The 19830-nt window shown below is 48.8% G+C and overlaps 3 protein-coding genes across 3 annotated transcripts in view; 1 reads left to right on the forward strand and 2 right to left on the reverse strand.

Annotated features, from left to right (window-relative positions):
* The window catches only part of LOC142578674 (protocadherin Fat 3-like), a 346841-nt gene that overhangs the window by 166225 nt on the left and 160786 nt on the right, over positions 1-19830 (forward strand). Inside the window, exon 3 of the mRNA XM_075688141.1 lies at positions 1226-1291. Within this exon, the coding sequence (XP_075544256.1) occupies positions 1226-1291 (66 nt within the window). The remainder of the gene's footprint in view (positions 1-1225; positions 1292-19830) is intronic.
* On the reverse strand, positions 12119-15072 carry LOC142571382 (uncharacterized). The gene is made up of 2 exons (XM_075679689.1): positions 14205-15072; positions 12119-12267 (listed from the first exon to the last, which is right to left on the reverse strand). Exons 1-2 carry the CDS (start codon positions 14928-14930, stop codon positions 12223-12225), a joined length of 771 nt encoding a protein of 256 aa, XP_075535804.1. The 5' UTR covers positions 14931-15072; the 3' UTR covers positions 12119-12222.
* On the reverse strand, positions 18569-19694 carry LOC142571391 (uncharacterized). Its single transcript, XM_075679703.1, has one exon. It carries the CDS (start codon positions 19416-19418, stop codon positions 18672-18674), a length of 747 nt encoding a protein of 248 aa, XP_075535818.1. The 5' UTR covers positions 19419-19694; the 3' UTR covers positions 18569-18671.

A 19830-nucleotide genomic window follows, 5' to 3' on the forward strand; every position in this document is an offset into this window, starting at 1 on the left:
TTCAAAAACACCTTCGAAATAACGCGGCACAGGGCTCGTAATCATAGAAAGTTTGTACGCCATAATTGTTCGTAGGAGCAAACTCCCCGCATTCCTGATGCTGTACACTTACGTGCGAAAAGCTTTGATAATTTGGCCTCAGGTTTGGCATCAGGCAGAGAACAACCCCCGAAACAAAGTCCTGGCTAGACTACCGTGAGGCGATCGAAACTAACTGAGATGGTTGGCTACGGTGTTTTCGATAGCCAGGCACAGTCCAGAGGCGAAAGCCGCGGCATCAGTCAGTACACGCTTGTAAAGACGGATGTCCGGACCGCTTACAAGATCTTGTCCGCTTAAGCTGCACGAAAGCGATGCTCAAGCTTGTTCAGGCGCACGCTGACAAGTCGTCTGTGTGCCCTTGTTAGGCCTCACTGCCAGTTTATAACTGCCTCTTTCTCTAAGGAAACATACCGCAATTCGCGCGGCCTCAGCTCTGATTTCCAGTTTGCAGATATATACGGGAGCCCGCGAGGCGTTCGGTGCGCAGTGCGGCGCCGCTTCCCGCTCTTTCTCGCCCGGCTGCCGGCTCTTCCGAGCCTTGTTTTCCATCTGCGCTCCGACCGGGGGCTCCGATAAAGGTCTTGTCAAATACACGCCGTAGGTCGTCTGGAGAATTGATTTCGGGCGCCCCTTGCATCAACCTCCACCGGTGACTGTAATCCCACCGGCGCGCACCGAGACGCAGCCGTGATTAGTTTGGGGACGCTGTCCGGCCTGTTTGAGCTTCTTATTAGGCCGATATCGCTGTTGGCGTCTTTGTCGCCGGTGCAATCTCGCAGCCTGGCGGGAGAAACGACATTGGACCGGCGCCGCCGGCGCACGCCCAAGGCATTGTGCGCCAGCGCGTTTCGCGACTTCGCTTTTGCCACTGCGACGCCCGCTTTTTCTTCTTTTGTCCTTCTCGCTCTTACTCCCGTTTTCGTCATTGATCCTCCGTGGTTAAAAGTACTGTGACTTCAATTACATTAGTGGCGACGTTGATTCCTGTTCTGGCTTTCATGACACACGCACACACACGCACACACACTTTGTTCCACATTTATTCCTAAATATAGACCCCCTCTTTTACCCCTCTTTCCTTTCCTACTCCAATCTTCCATCCTATCTTATTTTTCGTGTGTTGTTTGCAACTGGTCTTACGTTGCCGCCATAACTTTTTTCTCTCTTCTCTCTTGTTTTGCAGCATGCCAGTTCTACCCGTTGGGAGAAAACAGACGGTTCGAGAGAGTCTCGGAAAACATCCAAGTCGGTAAGTGAGCTAAATACCGAAGCAGTAGACGTAAAAGAACAAGAACAGGCTGATTCAGCCATAGAAAAGGATAAAGCTTGAGAAGTTCCATTTTCTTCTTAAGAAATGCTCAAAAATACGGCGGACGTTTTTGCCAATCTTTGCAATCAGCGACTTCAGATGGATCAGCTAAGTTTTGTTATGTGTGCGTCGCAAGTGTAGCCGGCTGGTTTCTAGGATTATATGCCGGATACATGTATGGAAAGTCATCCGCGCAGCCACGTTGTTCGGAGTTCTGCGGCATCCCTATCATAACTGCACTCCACAACGACATTGGTATACAATTCGGCACCATGAGGTATCTGATGGTACAATATTCGCTATTTGCTTTGATTGCACGTTGCGAGGTGCTTTAAGATGACTTGGCAAGTGAGTTCCGAAGAAATACGCATGGCTTCGGAGGTTTCGTGAAAAGAAAAACTTTTGAAACCGTTTCACAGAAAAGTGAGGGCGACGTAAAGTTTTAGCGCCAACTGCCAACAATCAGACCATTGTCATGCGCTGATGACGCACTGCATGATAAATTTCATTTGCTAATGTAGAATAAAAGCTGCCAAAAATGCTCGCTGTAACGCCAGAAAAACTGTCGCAGAGTAGCAATGTGAAGACACCTCTCATCAGCGGCGTCCTGTACATACCGACTCTAGCCGAGTGCTAATATCCGGTCAAGTCAGATACCTTGCCAACTCCCAGCTTTCTGACGCCGGGCGGCTGCCGAATTACGCCGTATACTACGCTCCCCTAATTGGGAGCAGGTGCTGGGGCTCGGCAGATGTTAAGCTAAAGCCGTTGTACTGAATGCGTTTCGAATATTATATCACTCCACCGAAAGTTTACATTACATCTTGCTCTTTCGATTTCACATAGCCGATTACCTTCAGCGTATATACTATACCGATTAGCCAGATGATACGTGCGACAGCTCTCTACCCAAAAGTAAGCACGGCTCTCCCATCCTGCTTAGTCAGCAAATAGCTCGATTCTGTAGACGTACCTGTAACGACTTTGAACGCGTACACTCGACGTATCTTCTCTATCATGGAGCATGCCAAAATTAAGTATTACCAGGTATACATCAGACGGACAAGGGCCATATATTCGTTACATAAAAACGAATGTTCTTTAAGTAGGCTTCATCTAATTACATATATGTACTGCGGTAAGATTATTTAGCCTGCTAAAACAAAAGTAATAATACCGACAAACGGATGCCTCAGGATAGTAGCCGAGATTATAATGGAATGGGCGTTGCCGAATTTCCAGGGCAAGCAAGGGGCACCGAGAGATCAAAGCTGCAACCAGGGAGGTCCGTGGGTTGGGGACGCCGATACCGGAGTTTGAGCTTCCTATACAAGATCGGCTGTCCACGATAGCGAACAGTCAATCTTGCGCAGCGCACCGGGAAGCGGAAGCCGCCGTGAAGCCCCAACCTACGGAACAGTCCGGGTTCAAGTTTTGTTGTCTCCGTCGCCCTTTGGATGTCGTGGAGCCGGGTCAAAGTACACTAAACAATGAGATGCTGTTTACACTTAGTACTTGCGTAAATTCACACTTGACTTCACTGCAATACATTCTGTATGCTACACCGCATTACAAAACTGTATTGCAATGAAGCCATTGTATGACGCATATAAGGTTCTTATTTATCAGACGTATTTTCATGAAGAAGAAAAAGGAAAACCTACCCGGTCCATCCAAAGTACCCCTAACAAAGTTCAAAAGATAAACCGGATGTATTTTCAGCCATAACCTTCATGTTTTATTCTTTAAACTGCGGGTTCAGTCGATGTCTTCAGAGCGCAACAATGTCACTCTTTTACTTCCCCAGAGATAAGGTGTTATAATGCAGTAGTGTTGTGTGTTGGACTACTATTTAGAAGCAGACCCTCCCTCCCCTCCCTGCAGCACTGTTTAGTAAGCAGAGCTTAAAAAATATCAGTGCCTGTCCACTCTGTGAAGAAGGATGACCAGCGAAGCTGTATATGTGGGCCCCTTAATGGCGAATTGCACCTCTGTCGCGGGTCGGCCCGGCATAGCACTATCTTCGGGGTCGGCCCACGTATGGGGAGTGCTTGACGCCTGCTTCACCTCCGCCGTGGGTTGGCCCCGCATTGCACTATCTCCGGGAGCGGCCCAAGTATGGGTAGTTTTTTGCTTACAACGACACAAAAATTTCCTTTGACTGTAGAGGTATACAGCTTCGCCGTAAAAATTTTTTTCGCAGTATTCGTTATACTACTAAGTGGCAACAGCAATTACCAAGTCGTTAACATTACTAGTTCAAAGCGCCATTAACGGTTACTAAAATATATGCACCAGCAATCAAGAAAACAAGCAGTAGTGAGTTGTGCGCGACAGGACAACGAAAACATATACCGTATATGCTCTTGCACAGACCGTCCTTCAGTATTATTTGTATAACTGATAGGGTGCGGCGCCTGCATATAGAGGTGGAATTTTCGAGTTTTTTCTGTCGGATGAAAACAAAAGTGTCTGTACCATACATAATGACGCGGTATGTTGCAAAGTAGGATGTTCTTTTTTTTTTTAGCAGCTCCTAATTGATTGCACATGTAAATTAAATTATGAGGTCTAACGTCGCAAAGCGACTCGCGAGTTATACGAGTAGACCACGTATTGGAGAAGTCGGGAATTATTTAGACCAGCTGGGTTATCTTAACGTACACCTAAAGTTAAGCACAGGGGCGCTCTTGCATTCCGCTCCCACCGGAATGCGGTGGCAGGGATCGAACCCGCGACCCGGTGCGCAGCAGCATGCAGAATTACGCCTGAGCCACCGCGACAGGTGGTTGCTCATGTAGCCGGTGCTCGAGCTCAACTTGCCAGGATCCTTATAAATGCCGTCATCCTCGGTTCCACACATTGCTTTTCAAGTTCCTGTAGCTTCGGAACATGCGCTACAATTTCCAATGACACCGAAAGACACACATTCCCAATTGATAAGAAAATGTATTTATTCATTTATTCATTTATTTATTCAATTTAACCGACAGGCTCGGAGGAGTATATGGTAGGGGGGAGGTTACAGAAAAATTACATTAATTAAGGCAAAAAGGGAACTACATAGTAGGAGAAACAAATAAATTTGTACATTGGAAAAAGAAGGTACACTGGTAAACATTGAAAAAAAAATTGAAGGAAATACAATACAAAGTCGCAAAACATAGTCAAGCGAACATGTGAAGTTGCCAATGTTCACGAAATTTGGCAGGATCTCTTAATGAAACAATATCATTTGGAAGGCTATTCCATAGCGCGATGGCGCGCGGTAATTCACAGTTATTGAATGACTGTGTGCGGCCAAAAATGCGCCGGAAACTGAGATGATTATGAAGTCGAGTAGATGTGCGACAAGGGATTGCAAGCGACAAACGGCTGGACCACGAGTTACAGTAGCATTTATGAAAGAGGCATAGAAGGGCAACAGAGGGGCGGGAATCCAAGTCAGGAAGGGTAACATCGCGTTTAATTTGGGTAATGCTAGATTGACGGCTGTAAATAGACGTTATAAAGCGGGCAGCACGATGTTGGATGGATTCTAATTTATCTATTAGGTATTGTTGATGAGGAGACCAGATCGATGAAGCATATTCCAGTTGAAGGCGTACAAAAGTTTGGTAGGCCTGTTGACAGATGGTATATGGGGAAAGGTGCAGATGAAGACGTAAAAACCTCGAAGTTCTGTTAGCTTCTGGATATGAGAGCTCCAGCCAGGATTAGTACAGAAATAAACATCAATATATCTGTAAGTAGAGCCACGAGGAACTTCAGCCGAACAGAATTTGTAAGGAAACTTAGGAGCTGGTTTCATACGAGTGAAGAAAATAACGCAGCACTTAGATGCGTTAAGTGTTATTTGCCAACGGTCGCGCCACTGCTTAACTAGGGGAAGGTCATTTTGTAAGTTAGATGGAAAAGGTTAGAAAAAAAGTAACTTGGTTTCATGAAAGGTTTCAAGTTGGAACCGAGACAAGTACGGATGACCCGGTTGGGCAACGCAGGTATAAGGAACCGTCGTTAATGTAGCACATTAGCAATCCAGCGCAAGCCTGCGCGATAAAAATTTCGCGTTAATTTCTTCGTCTCCACTATAGCTGGACTCCGCACTTGAAGTTGCACATCAGAGGGTCTCATTAGACGCTGTACGGCCTCCGTGTCCCAAAACTTCACTCTCGGCGCGTATCGCAAGTTTCCATATACGTTGGCCGCGACGAAGCGAAGGGGAGTACCGCAAGCAGATGCTAATGAGAAAGTCTCTCGAAGAAGAAAGGCCCCGCAGGCCGGAGAAGTGCCGCGTTAAGAAATGTTGCGCAACGCGGGCTGCATTGAAACAGTCTGCCGCTCTTATTCCGCAGAGAGTCGCGCACCGCGCCCACGCTGCCGCTCGGCAGGACGGCGCGACGAGACAATCAGGCCGGCACTCAAAGCGAACGCGAGAGCAACAAGCCGTGCGGCTACCACACATCCCTCGTATATTCCCGGACTCGCTGGCGCGCATGCTTGCGCCTAGCTTCCTAATGCACTTTGGCGCGCAATTACAGGCCCGGGTCTCGCGCCCAATAAAGGAAAGCGCGTACGCTGGCGCCGCAGCGCTAAGGACGGAAAGCTGCCTCGCGCGCGCACACACACAGACGCACGTACGCGAGTACCAAGGAGAGAGCGCGCGAGAGTGTGCGAGTGCCTCAGCGCCTGCAAGCTCTCCCGAAAATCTCGGCGGGTGCACGACGCAATCGCGAGATGGCGAGTTTTCTGAAGTATGCGGAAAGGCGCCAGCGCGTTGTGTCGCGGCGCGGGTCTGGCTCCGAGGCCCGGAGCTGCGGCGCGGTCGCGATGGTGCAGCGCTCGCCGAGGGCAGGAGCGTGCGCTGGTTCCGCGTGCCTGCAACTTCCATGGATGGAGCGCAGAGTGGCAGCGGCGGGTCGCGCACACATGGGCGCGGGGGCCGACGGCACGCTTTTTCGGGAGGCTGAAGGAGATCCCGGTGGCAGGCATTATTCAAATGAGCTGTCCCCCTCCTTCACGTTGCCCCTTTCGCCGCTGAGCCGCCCGTCGTAAAACGGGGTGCCCCCTCTAGTCCCCTCTTTGGCTGTGTCCTAATAAGCGAGCGCCCTGTTGTTACGGAACCGAGGAAGGGCGGAGGGGGGTGCGTTCGACGGGCGAGCCTGAAATTACTGGCGGCGGCCCAGTTGTTTCGGCTGTGCCACGGAGGCATGCGTGGTGGTCGGTGAAGAGGGGCACATGCGCGAACGAGGAGCGGGCGAAGTCGGCGAGAAGAACCCATGCCTTGATGAAGGGAATAATCCTGCGCGCTGCCCCAACCCGGCTGCTGCGATGTCGTGGCCACTGTACAGACGGGGCGGAAAGGGGTTCTAGCGAACGCGCTCACGCGCTGTGCATAGTTTTAGCCTTCCCGCATACGCATGTAGGCAGTGCGTTGCATGCGCGCCTCCGAAACGGTGGATCCTTTAGAGGCGATGGCTCGAGCAAAGGAACAAAACGCGAACCACCGCTATTTAGGAGAAGCGGTCTCCTCCATGAGCGGGTGCGATTCACAACAGTGAGCGCCGACTCGCTTCTGCAGAAGCGGGAATCGTGCAAATGCGCATCAGAATAATGACGCGATTGAATGGAATTCCAAGCTAAAACACGTTCTCGGGAAAAGCAACCTCGCTGAGGTGAAACCGTTCGCCCTAAATCCCGCTGGAGTTGCTTTGAACAATGACTGCGCACGCTAGATTTGCGGGAAAGAGGCTCGAATACACGGTGACACGGGGCGAGTTATGATGCAGGCGTGGCCGGCGCGGATAACAGGCGGGTGCAAAGACTGGGGAGTTATTTAATCGCATTCTAGCATGGTGTATGCGCTCGAATCGGGAGCTCTGCGCGGGCATATTCGATATGGCGTGCTTTGATATGGCATACATAGCTCCCACCATGAGAAACGGCCCACATATTGAGCGCCGCATGGCAGCGACGGGTTCTCGACAAAACCAGATCGGTGTATACAGGGGAAACAGCAGACAATATATCAAGCGCTGCGCTGCCGTTTACTGTCTCTATTTTATGAGGTGCTGCTAAGACGATAGTCCAAATTGAGAATATACGTCTTCGACGTACATGACGCAGTTTTTGAGTACAGAAGTTACCTACTAGGAGACATAGCCTGCATGCGCTTTCGTGCACTGGTAATTTATCTTCCGCTTGTGGCAGTAATGCCATCTTTATCGTCGCTTCTTCGCTTTTTCTTTCTTATTCTTGCAGTTCAACCAGCGAATTCATCGTTTATTGGCAAGCTGCCTTCGAAATACTCTCGACCATTAACATTCGCAATGCCCGTAGACGGTAGCGCCCCGTAGTGACAAGAGAGAAAAACTCCTCGAGGAGGACGAGCAGACGACACGCAAACGTGGCTATATATAGGTCGTGCTGTGCCAACACCTGGCGTGCAGGCACAGGCTTTTGTTTATCTCTTTCGCGCGTGCGATGGTCAAGAACTACAATAGTGTAAGCGTATGTGCTGCATATGTGCCCCTGTGCATGTGCTGTGTAGTAAGCGCGTTCCTTGTCCGCGCAAGCTCTCGCCTGCGTTCTAACTGAGACTCGATAAGGCCAACTCGAAACGCGCCAAGCGGCTCAACGCGCTCACTTGCCCGCGAGGAGTTCATAGCTCGAAGAACCATTCAGCGGCGTTCAGTTGGACCTTAACGCTTTCGCATTCACAACTCATAAGTGCTTAGGTGCCTTCGGATTTTTCACTTTTAATTGAGTATATAATAACAGTTCCGTTTCGAAGTAGCTCAATGTTACGCAATGAAAGCGGCATGCTGCCACAAATTTGTCACAGCGTGCTATACAAAACACTTCCGTGCTCTCCTCCTCGCTCGTAATCCTCCTCTTGACAGCCATCTTGGTTTAGAACGCGCGCCACCTATTATAGGTCGCAGACGTTGTGACTCTCGTCTTTCAAGATATTGGAACGGTTTTCCACTTCTGCAACACTTACAGAGAACTTGTTCTTGGGTTAGCCGATTCATACTTAAAGCAATAACCGCGACGTTTGTAAGATGGATACAATAAAAGTGACAAGACGAAGGCTATACCGCAGCGTCTACCGTCTGAACCACCTGAAGTCTATTGGTGCCAAGACGACCGCAGCGCTTTGGCACTTTTTTTCTTGCGCCCGTCTTGTAAACACTACGGTTATGGCTTTAACTCTCAGTGCACTCCTCTCACTTCTGCGAGCTCGTGTCCAATGATCCGCCAAAAGCTCTATGACGACTCGCCAGAAAGAGTACTGAAATGTATCTAAGGGCACCCATCATTGGGCGAATGTTACCGCACACCTAAATGTTTCAAAATAAACTACGCTGCGATTTGTCTCAAAGTTTTTGAAAGCATGCCAGTCCTGTGGAGGTATAATCCACGTGTAAATTTTAGGGCGCAATCGCGAGTTAAGAATCCGTACCGTAGTCAGCGTCCTTCAGCCCATTCATCAAGAACATACACTAGTGCCCTTTCTTCGAGGCTTTAGAATGAATTTTTCGCGTCAGCTCGCATCAAATTGCGCGCAGGTAGATATGTCTCGGGTAAGCGAATCCAGGTTAAGTTTTACAGCCTGGGATATATTAACGCGCTGGCAGAGCTCGTTACATGAGCGTTTTCGCATTCCGCACACATCGAAATGCAGCCGCTACACCAGGAAGCCGAACCCGCGACCTTACTCAGCTGCGGAACACCCGAACTATTCGTTGGTGCGAAATAGCGTTGCATAGTTTCAGGAGACATGAAAACGAACACGAATCAGAAAGCCTTTTCTTTCACTCATTATCGTTTCCTTGCACGTCATACTGTCTCCTATATTTATGCAGAACTGTATTTCCCGTTAGTGTTCCTGTATGTGCTCCCGCAGGGAGCAGAGTTGCGCATAGGTCCGCCAGTATGTTCCGGCTATGCAGTGAAGCCACTCCTTGCGCGCGCAGGAGGAAAATGCCGCGCGGAGTTTCATTTGCTTTTTTCTCTGATATGGTCGTGAGCTACATGCGGCAATTGTTCGCAAGCGCTGAGCAAGATGGTACTTTTTAATGCAGGCTACACTCGAACCATTGGCGTAGCCGGAGGGGGGTAGGGTTCCAACCCCACGAAAATTTTAGTTTGTATGTACATATATACACGCACATATACAAACACACGCACGAACGCACACATAGGGAGGTAGGACCCCCCTCTCCCGAAATAAGATCCTGTCTATGCTTGTGGCTCGAACAGCTAAAAAGTTCGCGTGCAAACGCGAATTACCTTGAAACAAAACGCGGTGCAATGTTTTTCAGCATGCGTATGAAGTTTACTCGCCCAGGCCGGAAAGCAAGAAATGTTTTTAAAGGGTGTTACAAGAAAAACTTTACACACGTAAGGTGGACAGTTATGTGAGCGCATTTTTGCTGCCGAAACTAGCCGATTAATGCTCGTCACCAAGAGAACTATCGTGTTTGCGGTTATGTCAGCGGTCGTTAACAGAACGTCATTGCACTAACCTTCGTTCATAGCAGCTGCACGTTTTCTATATATGCGGTGCAGACACGCAGATTTCGAAGCATTTGAAATGTCCACATGCGCACATTTTATGCAAAGCTTATTTTTACAATTCATTCATACTGCAGAATAAACAGGTGCTTCGTAGCAGCAGCAAGCCTGCATGTACAAAAAGATTCAATATGCAGGAGCTTCTTAATCAAATTTATTTCGTATAACGGAATGGATGACCAATAGCTGCTGGCAGCAGGGTAAGAGTGATGGTTCTTGGAGCCTTGGGGGGCCGAATTCAAAACAACTGAAAAGGCAACAAGCTATTAATTCAAAGTAACAACAGGTTATTTTTATTGCACTAATCACATCAAGATGGTAAACTTGCAAAGTAATTATTCACACATTGCAGACCGTAATATGACAACACCTTTCTTTATCTCTTCATACTACTCAGAGCAGAAGAACCAGTAGTTGAAGATACTATCAAGTCAATAAAATCATCAAAGCAGGCTTTGGCCACAAAGCTAGGTTACAAAGCGTTGCGATCTATCCAATCAGAGGTAAAGAAGATTTAGGCCATTCAACGGTGCATTCAGAACTCACAGGAAAAGATGCTTGAGACTGCGTCCGACTTCAGACCTTTCATTATTGCAGGGCATATGTTTTTTTGTGAAGTACGTGGTCCTGCATAAAAGCAGTTGCAGCGATAAGTAAACACAACCGCAGAAACATGTGCAATATTAACAGCTGTGCTTTGTCTGATACCTAGCAGAAGCCCACGAGTCTTGTAAATATAAAACGAATGAAGTAGTGCAGATGACAACCATCTGTATGTCTATACATGATCCTCCATCCGAACATGAGACTGAAGGACATCACGGTCAATTTACTATAACACAGCGCTTATTAAACATACAGGCAGAAGTTTACATTCCTCGTTTCGACTAAGGCGATCGAGCAAGCAAGCTATTGCGGGCGATAAATGCTGAAGCTATTACAGCTGTCTCATAAGCGGCAGCACGCGAGGTTTTCGCTTACTACAAAACAGGCAACACTGGCACATAATTCAACGCTACATGGAAAATCAGAACGCTGACAAAAATTACAAAAAAATATTTAAAAAGAACAGGAGAGCAAAACCAGGGTGCAGCGAGCTAATTGTATCTGCCAGTATTTATTCTGTTGTGAACACACTGTTCTAGACCCGCATAGTCAGAACAATCGTACAAGTAACACAGCGAATTGGACGAGTTCGCCGGTTAACATTCTTGGCGTATGTGTGCAGTGCGAGAGAGACCTGTCGTTGATTATTTCTCCAACGCCTATGTCGCGCTGCACATATACGCCAGAAATCGTATACAAGTGAACAACCTCTCATGCAAGGCGTACGCATCCCAGCGTTAACAGGGGTGTTACTCGAGATAAATGCTGATTTACGTGTAAACAAAGCGAACTCACCTCGCATATCCTGGTTCCTTTCGGAGCCGGCCGGTCTCGGCCCATGCGCAGTAGCCATACCAGTCGCCGGCACACGTGTCTGTCTGTCCACACGGCACCGCGTAAAAGGCTTTGCCACCTTCCGCGCGGTTTGTGCAGTTTGGTGCGCTGCACCCGGTCATACTGGAATACAAGTGTCACTATGATGTGTTTCGTGTCACTTTACCAAGGTACTTGACTTAATATCATCGAATACCGTATACCAGCAACCCGGAGCCAATGAATGAACGCACGCTCGAGCCACCGTAGCTCGACAGGTCCGCTGATTGCAATGTCGATGGCACTGACGGAAACGACGAGTCGGCGTCGCGCCGCCCGTAAAGTTGGTTTCGCAGCGGCGCAGTTGAACATTTGACGTGACTTTGTAACACGTGACAGCGCTCGGCGATAGCGGTGCGAGCGGCGCCGGGAAAGTTATGCGCAACTATGCTCCCTGCGGGAGCATATACAGGAACACTATTCCCCACCAGTGACACTTCAACTAACACCAACGGAAGCATTAATCAGAACCAGTGAGCCACCATGGACGTGTCAACAGAAAGCACCTTCAAGCCCAACGTTACTTTATGGTCAAAAAAAAAAAAAATTTCAGGAAGAATACAACCAATCAGCGGATATTGATTCACTCCTCCTAATATAAACCACGTTGATTCGTAAGCAACATTCGTGCTATTTACGAAACAGAGTGAATGTAAAGAACATGAATTGTTACTGATAATGGAAACTATAGAAACATCAACGTTTATAACACGGCGCCCTGTTTATTCAATGTTTTAAAAAATATAATCCCATTACTTGGCCGGCGGAGTAAAGAAATGTTGGTGTCCCAGCTGCTCTCCACTTGCGAAGCTTCAGGTTCCGGTCCGATGAGTCAATACCATGGGTTGTATCTCTGACTAGAAAAGGAAAAACGACAGAAGCACAGTCAGTGGGAAGGTATTGTACGTCAATAGAAAGAGGAACTATACGACGCTAAAGTCCGCGTGCATCGACTGTTCTTTGCGCAGTATAAGAATCAGTAATCTCGGTTACAGCTGGTCACCCATTTGTCAACTCATTCATTAATGTTAAGGGAAAACAAAACGAGCACGGAACTTCTCTCGGGAATTCTTTCAAACGTGTAGTCAGGGAACCTGATGTGCCCTTTGAGAGGCAAATGTATGTATTAAGAATGCAGTTCGTTGTGCAAGGTGGTGTCTGTCAGTTGTGGACGTTTCTCGGCTAGCTCGATTTCGCCGATATATAGAGGCCATTTAGTGCGCGCAATGCTATTTCCAGCGTCCGAGTAAAGCGGGCGAGTTCTTGCCGCTTAGCTCCAGAAAAGACGCCCCCTCACGTCTAAGCGCAGCGGAATGTTGAGGGAAGCGCGAACGCACTTCGAGTGGCGGATTTCATGCCAGTAATCCCATGCATGCAAAGAAAGGGGAATTACGTCCGGGAAGCCACTTCACACTGGCCTAACACGTGAACGAGCGTCGAAACACTTCCTGTAATATGCGGTTCCTGCCAACTTTCTGGAGGCAGAAGAAAAAAAAAAGAAATTGCAAACACATGCAACGGCACCGTTTGAGCGGGGAATCACAACCGAGCCAAATCGGAATCTGCTATCTGGCACTCTTAGGAGGATCTGGCTTCTTTGCCGGGAGCACCAAGGTCGCGGAATGCGTATACGCCGGGCATTACGCAGAAAGTGCAGAATTCTCGCCGTTCATCCCCTACACCGCTCGGAACGTGTCGGGACTTTGGAGCAGCCGGCCTGGAAGTGCGTGGGTCGGCAGCGTTATCTTCTCCTGCCGACCGTGCAATATGAGTCACGCGCCGTGCGCTTTGCGAAGGTTACGGGCGCATTCGTATTTGCCCACGCCTGGTATAGTGTGTGCCAGAATGCTGGACGTCTTAGAAATGCTGCACGCGGCGCGCTCTAAACACTGCGTTGCGTACGCGGCTGAATAACTATACCGGGAACCACAACTGGAATAGTTCGCGACAAAGGTTAGATAACTTGAGCGCATAGCGTGCGTAAAGGCGAGGTTCTCACAACTGCTGCCGCTATGTGTACGCAAGACCACAGGCCTTCTAAGCCATGGTCTTTCCATGCAGTCAGAGTTACTTTAAAGTGCGAGCAATTAGCTTTTGTGAAGATTTCTCATTGTTATTCAAGACGGCCGCGGTAGCTGAATTTGGAGGCCTTTTGAGCACATTGCCAATTCTGGGCACACCAGAAGCGCATTGCGGTGGGCTTCAGGCCTCTAGTAGTTTCAGATCTGTCATGATAAATGAAGGGGAAAAAAAGAAGCAGCAGCGCACACTTCCTTCGTAGGTTATCACTGTGAGAAAAGAAAACTATTTCTTTTTTCTCGCAATTCTGAACCATTAAGAAATAAGACGTCCGCGAGTAATATTTTACTGCTGAGCAAACTAGGTAAGTCGCATCGTGAGCTGCCTGCCATAAAAGTGTTTTCTAAAGTTGTAGTGAGAGTGTCATTAAAGAAAACGAAATAAATCTTCAGCATAATACTATATAGCGTTGGAGACCGGTAACACAAGTCGGCATAATTGAAAGTGGCGTCACAAGAGACCCAGCTAGGTCAAACTTTGGTGCTTTCGAGCATCTGGAGCATTAATCCGTCTCATCACTTGCACCAAATTTACACCTTCCGTGTACTCACTTTATTCTTCCGTTACTGAACTATATACATAACGCGACCTGGCTCTGCGTACGTTAGGCAAACGAAACTGTCCTGAAAGACAAGTTTGGTTTGCAGCCGCAATGTCTTCCCGGCAAGAAACCCATACGTCACCTCCGTCATTCGCCGAGGCACGAAGCGCTCACCTGACGCACGGGAGCCACGGGGTGGGCCACGGTAGACACCCTGACGCCGTCCTCGTAGCAGCACACCCTCTGGACGCCGTCGCAAATCACCGTGCGCACCTCGTAGAGCCTGGGCCGGCTGGTAGGGATAGCGGGCCGGTGGTGCCCGACCACCGCCGCCGTCGCCGCTGAGGTCGGCTTGTGCACCGTGAACGAGGTTTGCGTCACCCGCGCTGTCGTCGGCGCCGCGCCGCGACCCAGCGTGCAGTGGTGCACCATGCGGAACCCGTCCGCGCCGGCCTCCACCCGGATGCCCGCGTGAAAGCCGCCGTGGCGCCGGGAGCCCGACGGCCTGCGCGCCGCGAACGGCGACGGTGTGGACGTATACGAGGACGCACTCGCTCCAGAGCAGTCCGGGGGCGCCGGACCAGTCTCCCAGGACCTGCGGTGGATACCCTTGATGATTTCCTCGAGCGTCGAGAAGGGGCTCGGGGCCGCCTGCCTCCGTGGCGGATGGCGGGCACGGCCACGCAGGAGGGCACACTGGTAGTCGTACTCCTTGCGCTTCTTCTCGTCCGACAGCGTCTGGTAGGCCTGCGCCACGCTGCGAAAGTTCTGCTCGGCCTTCTCCTTGTTGTCCGGGTTCTTGTCGGGGTGCCAGCGCAGGCACAGCCGCCGGTAGGCCTTCTTGATGTCCTCCAGCGGGGCCGTTTGCTGGACGCCCAGGATTTTGTAGTAGTCCAGCATCGCGCTGCTGGTGGGATTCGCAGCTTACCGCAGCAGCTGACCCAGGTGTGGAATTTTGGGGCGCCTCTTCCCCTCCGTTAGCCGATCTTTCGGGAGAAGGACGAACGGGCTTCGATCAGTGAGCGGACGCGGCGATAGCCGGAATTTGCAAGGTGGCGCTGTTGGCGGGCCATCATGTAGGGCATCTCGTCTGTGAATGGAGTGAATTAATTGACAGTACATCGAATAACGATCGGCGTCAAATATCGTGCCGAGTAAGTGTTGTCTAGAAGTCATCCAGCCAACGTGAGTGAAAGAAAGCTGCGAATTTATAGAATGCAAGAGTCGCATTCGAAAGGGTGAAGAATGCGAAGAAGAAGAACACAATCTATCCAGTGTGGCCAATACCCCTCGTGGGTACGAGCCATGTTTTGAGGCAACAACAACTACTACTGACATGCGCAATCGCGGAACGTGCAAGCAGTAACAGGAAATGAGGCGTCGACTCTTATGTTGAACCATTGAAATGTTTGCTTCTAAAATTTTATAAAAACTTTCCATAGAAGGGAAACTTGCTTCGTCTTTTTCCCTCTTTACGCTTCTTGCCAATCCGTGCTCTCCAATTGATTTTGTTATTGTTGTGCGCTTGAAGAACTGCATCTTGATGCTTTGCTAATAATTTTATCTTCTAACACTGTAAAGATTTCTTCTGATAAATTGTAATGTCCAATTCCCCATAGCGGGTGTACCCAATCGACCGTCAGGTGAGCAACTATTACCGCTGACATTGAAGAAGAAAGTTTATGAATTCAGGGTACAGACAATCCTTGGCCACCTGTATCAAACGTTTAGCGACCAATAGAAAGCAGAATTCCAGCTAGAGAACCTCGCAAAATGGAAGTTTCCTTATCCCACTAGCCTGGCCGCAGAATTCCATGACGAATAATACACCGTCGTAGTGGTCACATCATTTCGGCTCACATCGAGACGCAGCATGAGTTCGATGACCACGTAACACATATAGTTGATATAGTTGGTTTCAATGTCACTCGAGGAAACGCTTCTAAACTATTTTTGTCATTCACCAAAACCTGTGGCACGCTTCGCCTTGTTGTGACTGAGGCGTGTGTCAGTAAGCCTGCGTTGCTCTTGTTTTGCCATCACGTCACTGGTATACTTTTAATCTTCGCTATCTATCTAAGGCTCAGCCAATGCTGCCTTTTAGGGCCTCAGGCTACCGTTTCTAAATGCAAATAAAACAAAAAGAAACAACGCCGTGACGGAACGGTTTACGCGGAAGAAAGAGGTGAACCAGGCAAACACTGCAACTTCTTTTTGTTTTGTTCTTTTTCAATAACTAACTATACCAACTATTCTATTCTTTTTGTTGTTCTTCTCTATAGCAACGGGACCTACTCACTACGGCATCTTGACCAAGAAGCCAGCTGTTTGGCTAGAGGAGTCGCCGTTCTTACTATTCTTGTAACCTATGGCACATACCCGCTACAAAAGACTGGCCATAAATCGGTTGGATGGCGTGAATGGCAACGGAAATTAAATAAAAAGTATGAAATTCTAAAAGTAAGAGCTGAGAGAAAGGCTAAGGTCAATCTTACCGCAGAGATCAAGGACAAAAATAAATATAATAATCTGGGTAGGAGCGAGAATCGAAAGTGAAAGCAAAGAAGAAAAAAACGAAGTTACCTGGCCAGTGAGTTAGAATCAATAACGAGGTAATATACTCCAGAGAACACATTCCTGTGGCTGAATTCAACAGTCAAGGCTTCAAAAGGAAGCAGGGAACAAAAAGGCAGGTCCAGGTCAAGTCTGCGAAGATAAATTTTCGAAATATTTTCCTCAAAGCATTCGAGTGGCTACATGATACAAAGAAGAGATCAGTTGTCTCGTCGTCATTACAGAGAGAGCGCAGAGAGGACGAAACTATAGGTCACACTTGGGTAGGTAAAATTTGGGGAGATAATCCGACAAGGTATTAAGATATAGGCTAAGCTACAGCCCCTTTCACCGCATTTAGCACCAAAAATTCAGTGAACCTTGTTGCACCGTACCCAGGAAAGCAATAAAACTACAACCGATCTATTAAAACTAAAACTGCATATTCAAAGCCGTCATTTACAGCCTTTGAATGTATATACTGAAACACACGCAGCGTACTGCTTGACGCGCTGTATGAATTAGTTGATGCATAAAATGTCAATACGCGCACACCAGACCAAACATACAGGCGTAAATCAAGTTTGGCATAGAGTAAACAGCTCGCTTTCCTTTTGTATCATTTATATGCCCGTGAAGATAAGCAATATAGTCTGATTGACAGATTGTTAGGAGAGGCTTCTAAGAGCATGGCTGGGATAACGTAACGATTCTGTTTCAACGCTATTCCCTTTCGCACTTCGTTATCACCGCCTACTTTATCATCGGGATCGGCCCGTCTGGAGCAGTGCATGATAAGAAAGCAATGAAATCGAGTCAAAGGAATTGTTACATAATATGGGACCATATCTGCAATATGGCATTCGTAGTGTTATCAGGGCCAAGGGTTGCTGACGTAAACCTGACCTAACTCCAGGTATGATACGTCTCTGCCAACGCTCGGAAAGCCTATATAGTTCAAAATAAATAACCTGCAGCATGTTCAGAAACGTTATTCTCTTCTGTTCTACCCTTCCAACTACCGGATTTGGTGCGAAAACGATCGAGTATAGATTAAATTTCATTGCAAGCGTCTTTCCCGCTCGCTCGTAATAGGCGTTTGAAAGCAGCGGCAGGCAACTAAATTGATAATCCTAATTTTGCGGGGTTTGGTCATGCAAGTCTTCCGGGAAGTTTTATATCTTCGGAAATCTCGAGTGCGCTCACTAGTACGCCAAAATAAAGGATAATTACGTATAGCTGACTGGGTTACAAACTGCGACATTTTTCTGTAAACTTGTAAAGCTAAATAAATGTTTGATCCAATTCACTGGCGAATGACGCTATGTTAGAACTCAGACAGCCTTTACATTAGCGGCAATTATCAAATGTGGGCAAGTAATAAAAAGAACTTGGCTTCGTTGTCTCAGGGCGCGAATAAAGCGTTTCTTGTCCAGTCAGTGTGTACGCGCGATTATATAGGGCGAAGTGAAGTGAAATCAAAATGTCAAAAAGCGTTCCAGAAGCTTACGTAAACCCAGATAATCTACGCGTTGAAGGACGCATTGAAGACGCGAAGCTCAGATGTAGCCCTCTCGTAAGCGTCGACAAGCGAGGGCATTGCATTACGGACAAACATGGTGTTTCTCGGCTATACGAGAAGCCCTCAACGAACGTGTCGCTGGCACTGTGCAAGATTGCAAGGGAAACGGAATTTATAAAAGAACAGTTGAGCGAGAAATTAAAAAAAAATATTAAGAACAGGCTACCGCTTGCCCGCTTTGTTCTCAAGCCCTGCTGAGAGTCCGATAGCAAACCACACATTTCTTCCTAATATTATGTACCAAAAAAAAATGGGTTAAGTTACTCGAAGAGCCAGATATGGCTGTTATGAAAAACAAATCAGTATTTGAAAAACGGTGTTCTGTGCATACCAGAGGTTTCATCGGATTTCTCAGCTCTGAGAAAACCACATGAAACCAAACTCAGACTCAACGCATTCGGCCGACACCCTTTATTCTGTGACAATCTTGAGTCCCGTGAATACACCGCTGAGGGGCTTGGGGGGTGATTTTCAGCTGTATGTACAGGCCCGCACGACCGAAGTCTTTACGAGGGGGGACGAGTGCGTCGGTAGGTGCTCTGGGTCAGCACTCCGTTCTCGTAGACGTTCACTATCTCGGCAGCATTTTCTTTGATAACCTCAAGGTCCATGCGGGTCCCGCGGATGATGCGTGTAGACGTCTGGCGCTCGTAGTCTGATGGCACGCGCAACAGTGAGACGTTGGTTGTGATAGGTGGGGTCTGGTGGTAGGGCGTGGTTGTCGAGGATGTTGGTACGTAGCCCGTCATGGACATCGCCTGCTTCGGCAAGTACGAAGTGAGTGGAATGGTGTACGAGTACTGAGAGGTCGAAGGCTGGTACATGTTGTAGTGGACCACTGGTTGCTGCAACTGCGGTGTCGGCCGGTACATGGTGGTCATCGAGTACTGCGGGTAGGTGGCTACGGGGCTCTGTTGGGTGTACGAGCACGACTGCTGGGGCGCGGGGCTCTGCCGGGAATAGGTGGGCACAATGTAGCAGTAGGCGCGTACAGTGCCCGACGGAGTTGGTGGAATCGCCTGAATCGCCGTTTTTCGGAGGTGGTTGTCGTAGCGCTGTCGCGTCGAGTCGTTGCTGAGTACGTTGTGGGCCTCAGATATGAGGCGGAACATACGCTCGGCCTTCTCCTTGCTACCCTCGTACTTGTCCGGGTGCCACTGAAGCGCGAGCGCTCTGTAGGCCTTGTTGATGTCGGATGTTGTGGCGTTGCGGCTGACGCCCAAGACGCTGTAGTAGTCCTGGCCCTGGGCCATGTCAGCGCGACGCCTGGGTGCCGCCAGGGTTACGAAAAAAAAAAAAATTTTTGGCCAAGGGCTGGCGTGGCAGAGGTCTCCTCACGTGGCTGCGGTGGTTTCTTGTGGGAGAAAGAGAGAAGTCCTAGCAGGATCCGCCTCGCGTAGCCCTTGGCTGGCCGCACTGAAGACGGCTGGACATCCCCGGCTCCGGTAAAGGGATGATTCGAACGAGAACGGCCTACGTGCAAGGGTGATACAGCGTGCGCACGTTCGGTCACGAGGCGAATGTGGCCTTTCGTCTTCGTCGCTCGGCCCAAGTGGGAGCCGACGGCAGCGACGGAGCGGTGAAACTTTGTCATGCCTCCTTCGAAATGTGTAGGCACGAAAATATTACGTAAGTTGCGAAAACGAGGTAATAGAGATGTCGGAC

Source organism: Dermacentor variabilis, chromosome 1 (assembly GCF_050947875.1).
Source record: "Dermacentor variabilis isolate Ectoservices chromosome 1, ASM5094787v1, whole genome shotgun sequence".
In the NCBI taxonomy this organism is placed as follows: domain Eukaryota; kingdom Metazoa; phylum Arthropoda; class Arachnida; order Ixodida; family Ixodidae; genus Dermacentor; species Dermacentor variabilis.

Coding starts and splice junctions, on each gene's coding strand:
- LOC142571382 (XM_075679689.1), bottom strand. CDS start 14,930: ATGCTGGACTACTACAAAATCCTGGGCGTCCAGCAAACGGCCCCGCTG. Junction 12,268..14,204: donor CCGTGGCTCCCGTGCGTCAG/GTGAGCGCTTCG, acceptor TTCCTTTTCTAG/TCAGAGATACAACCCATGGT.
- LOC142571391 (XM_075679703.1), bottom strand. CDS start 19,418: ATGGCCCAGGGCCAGGACTACTACAGCGTCTTGGGCGTCAGCCGCAAC.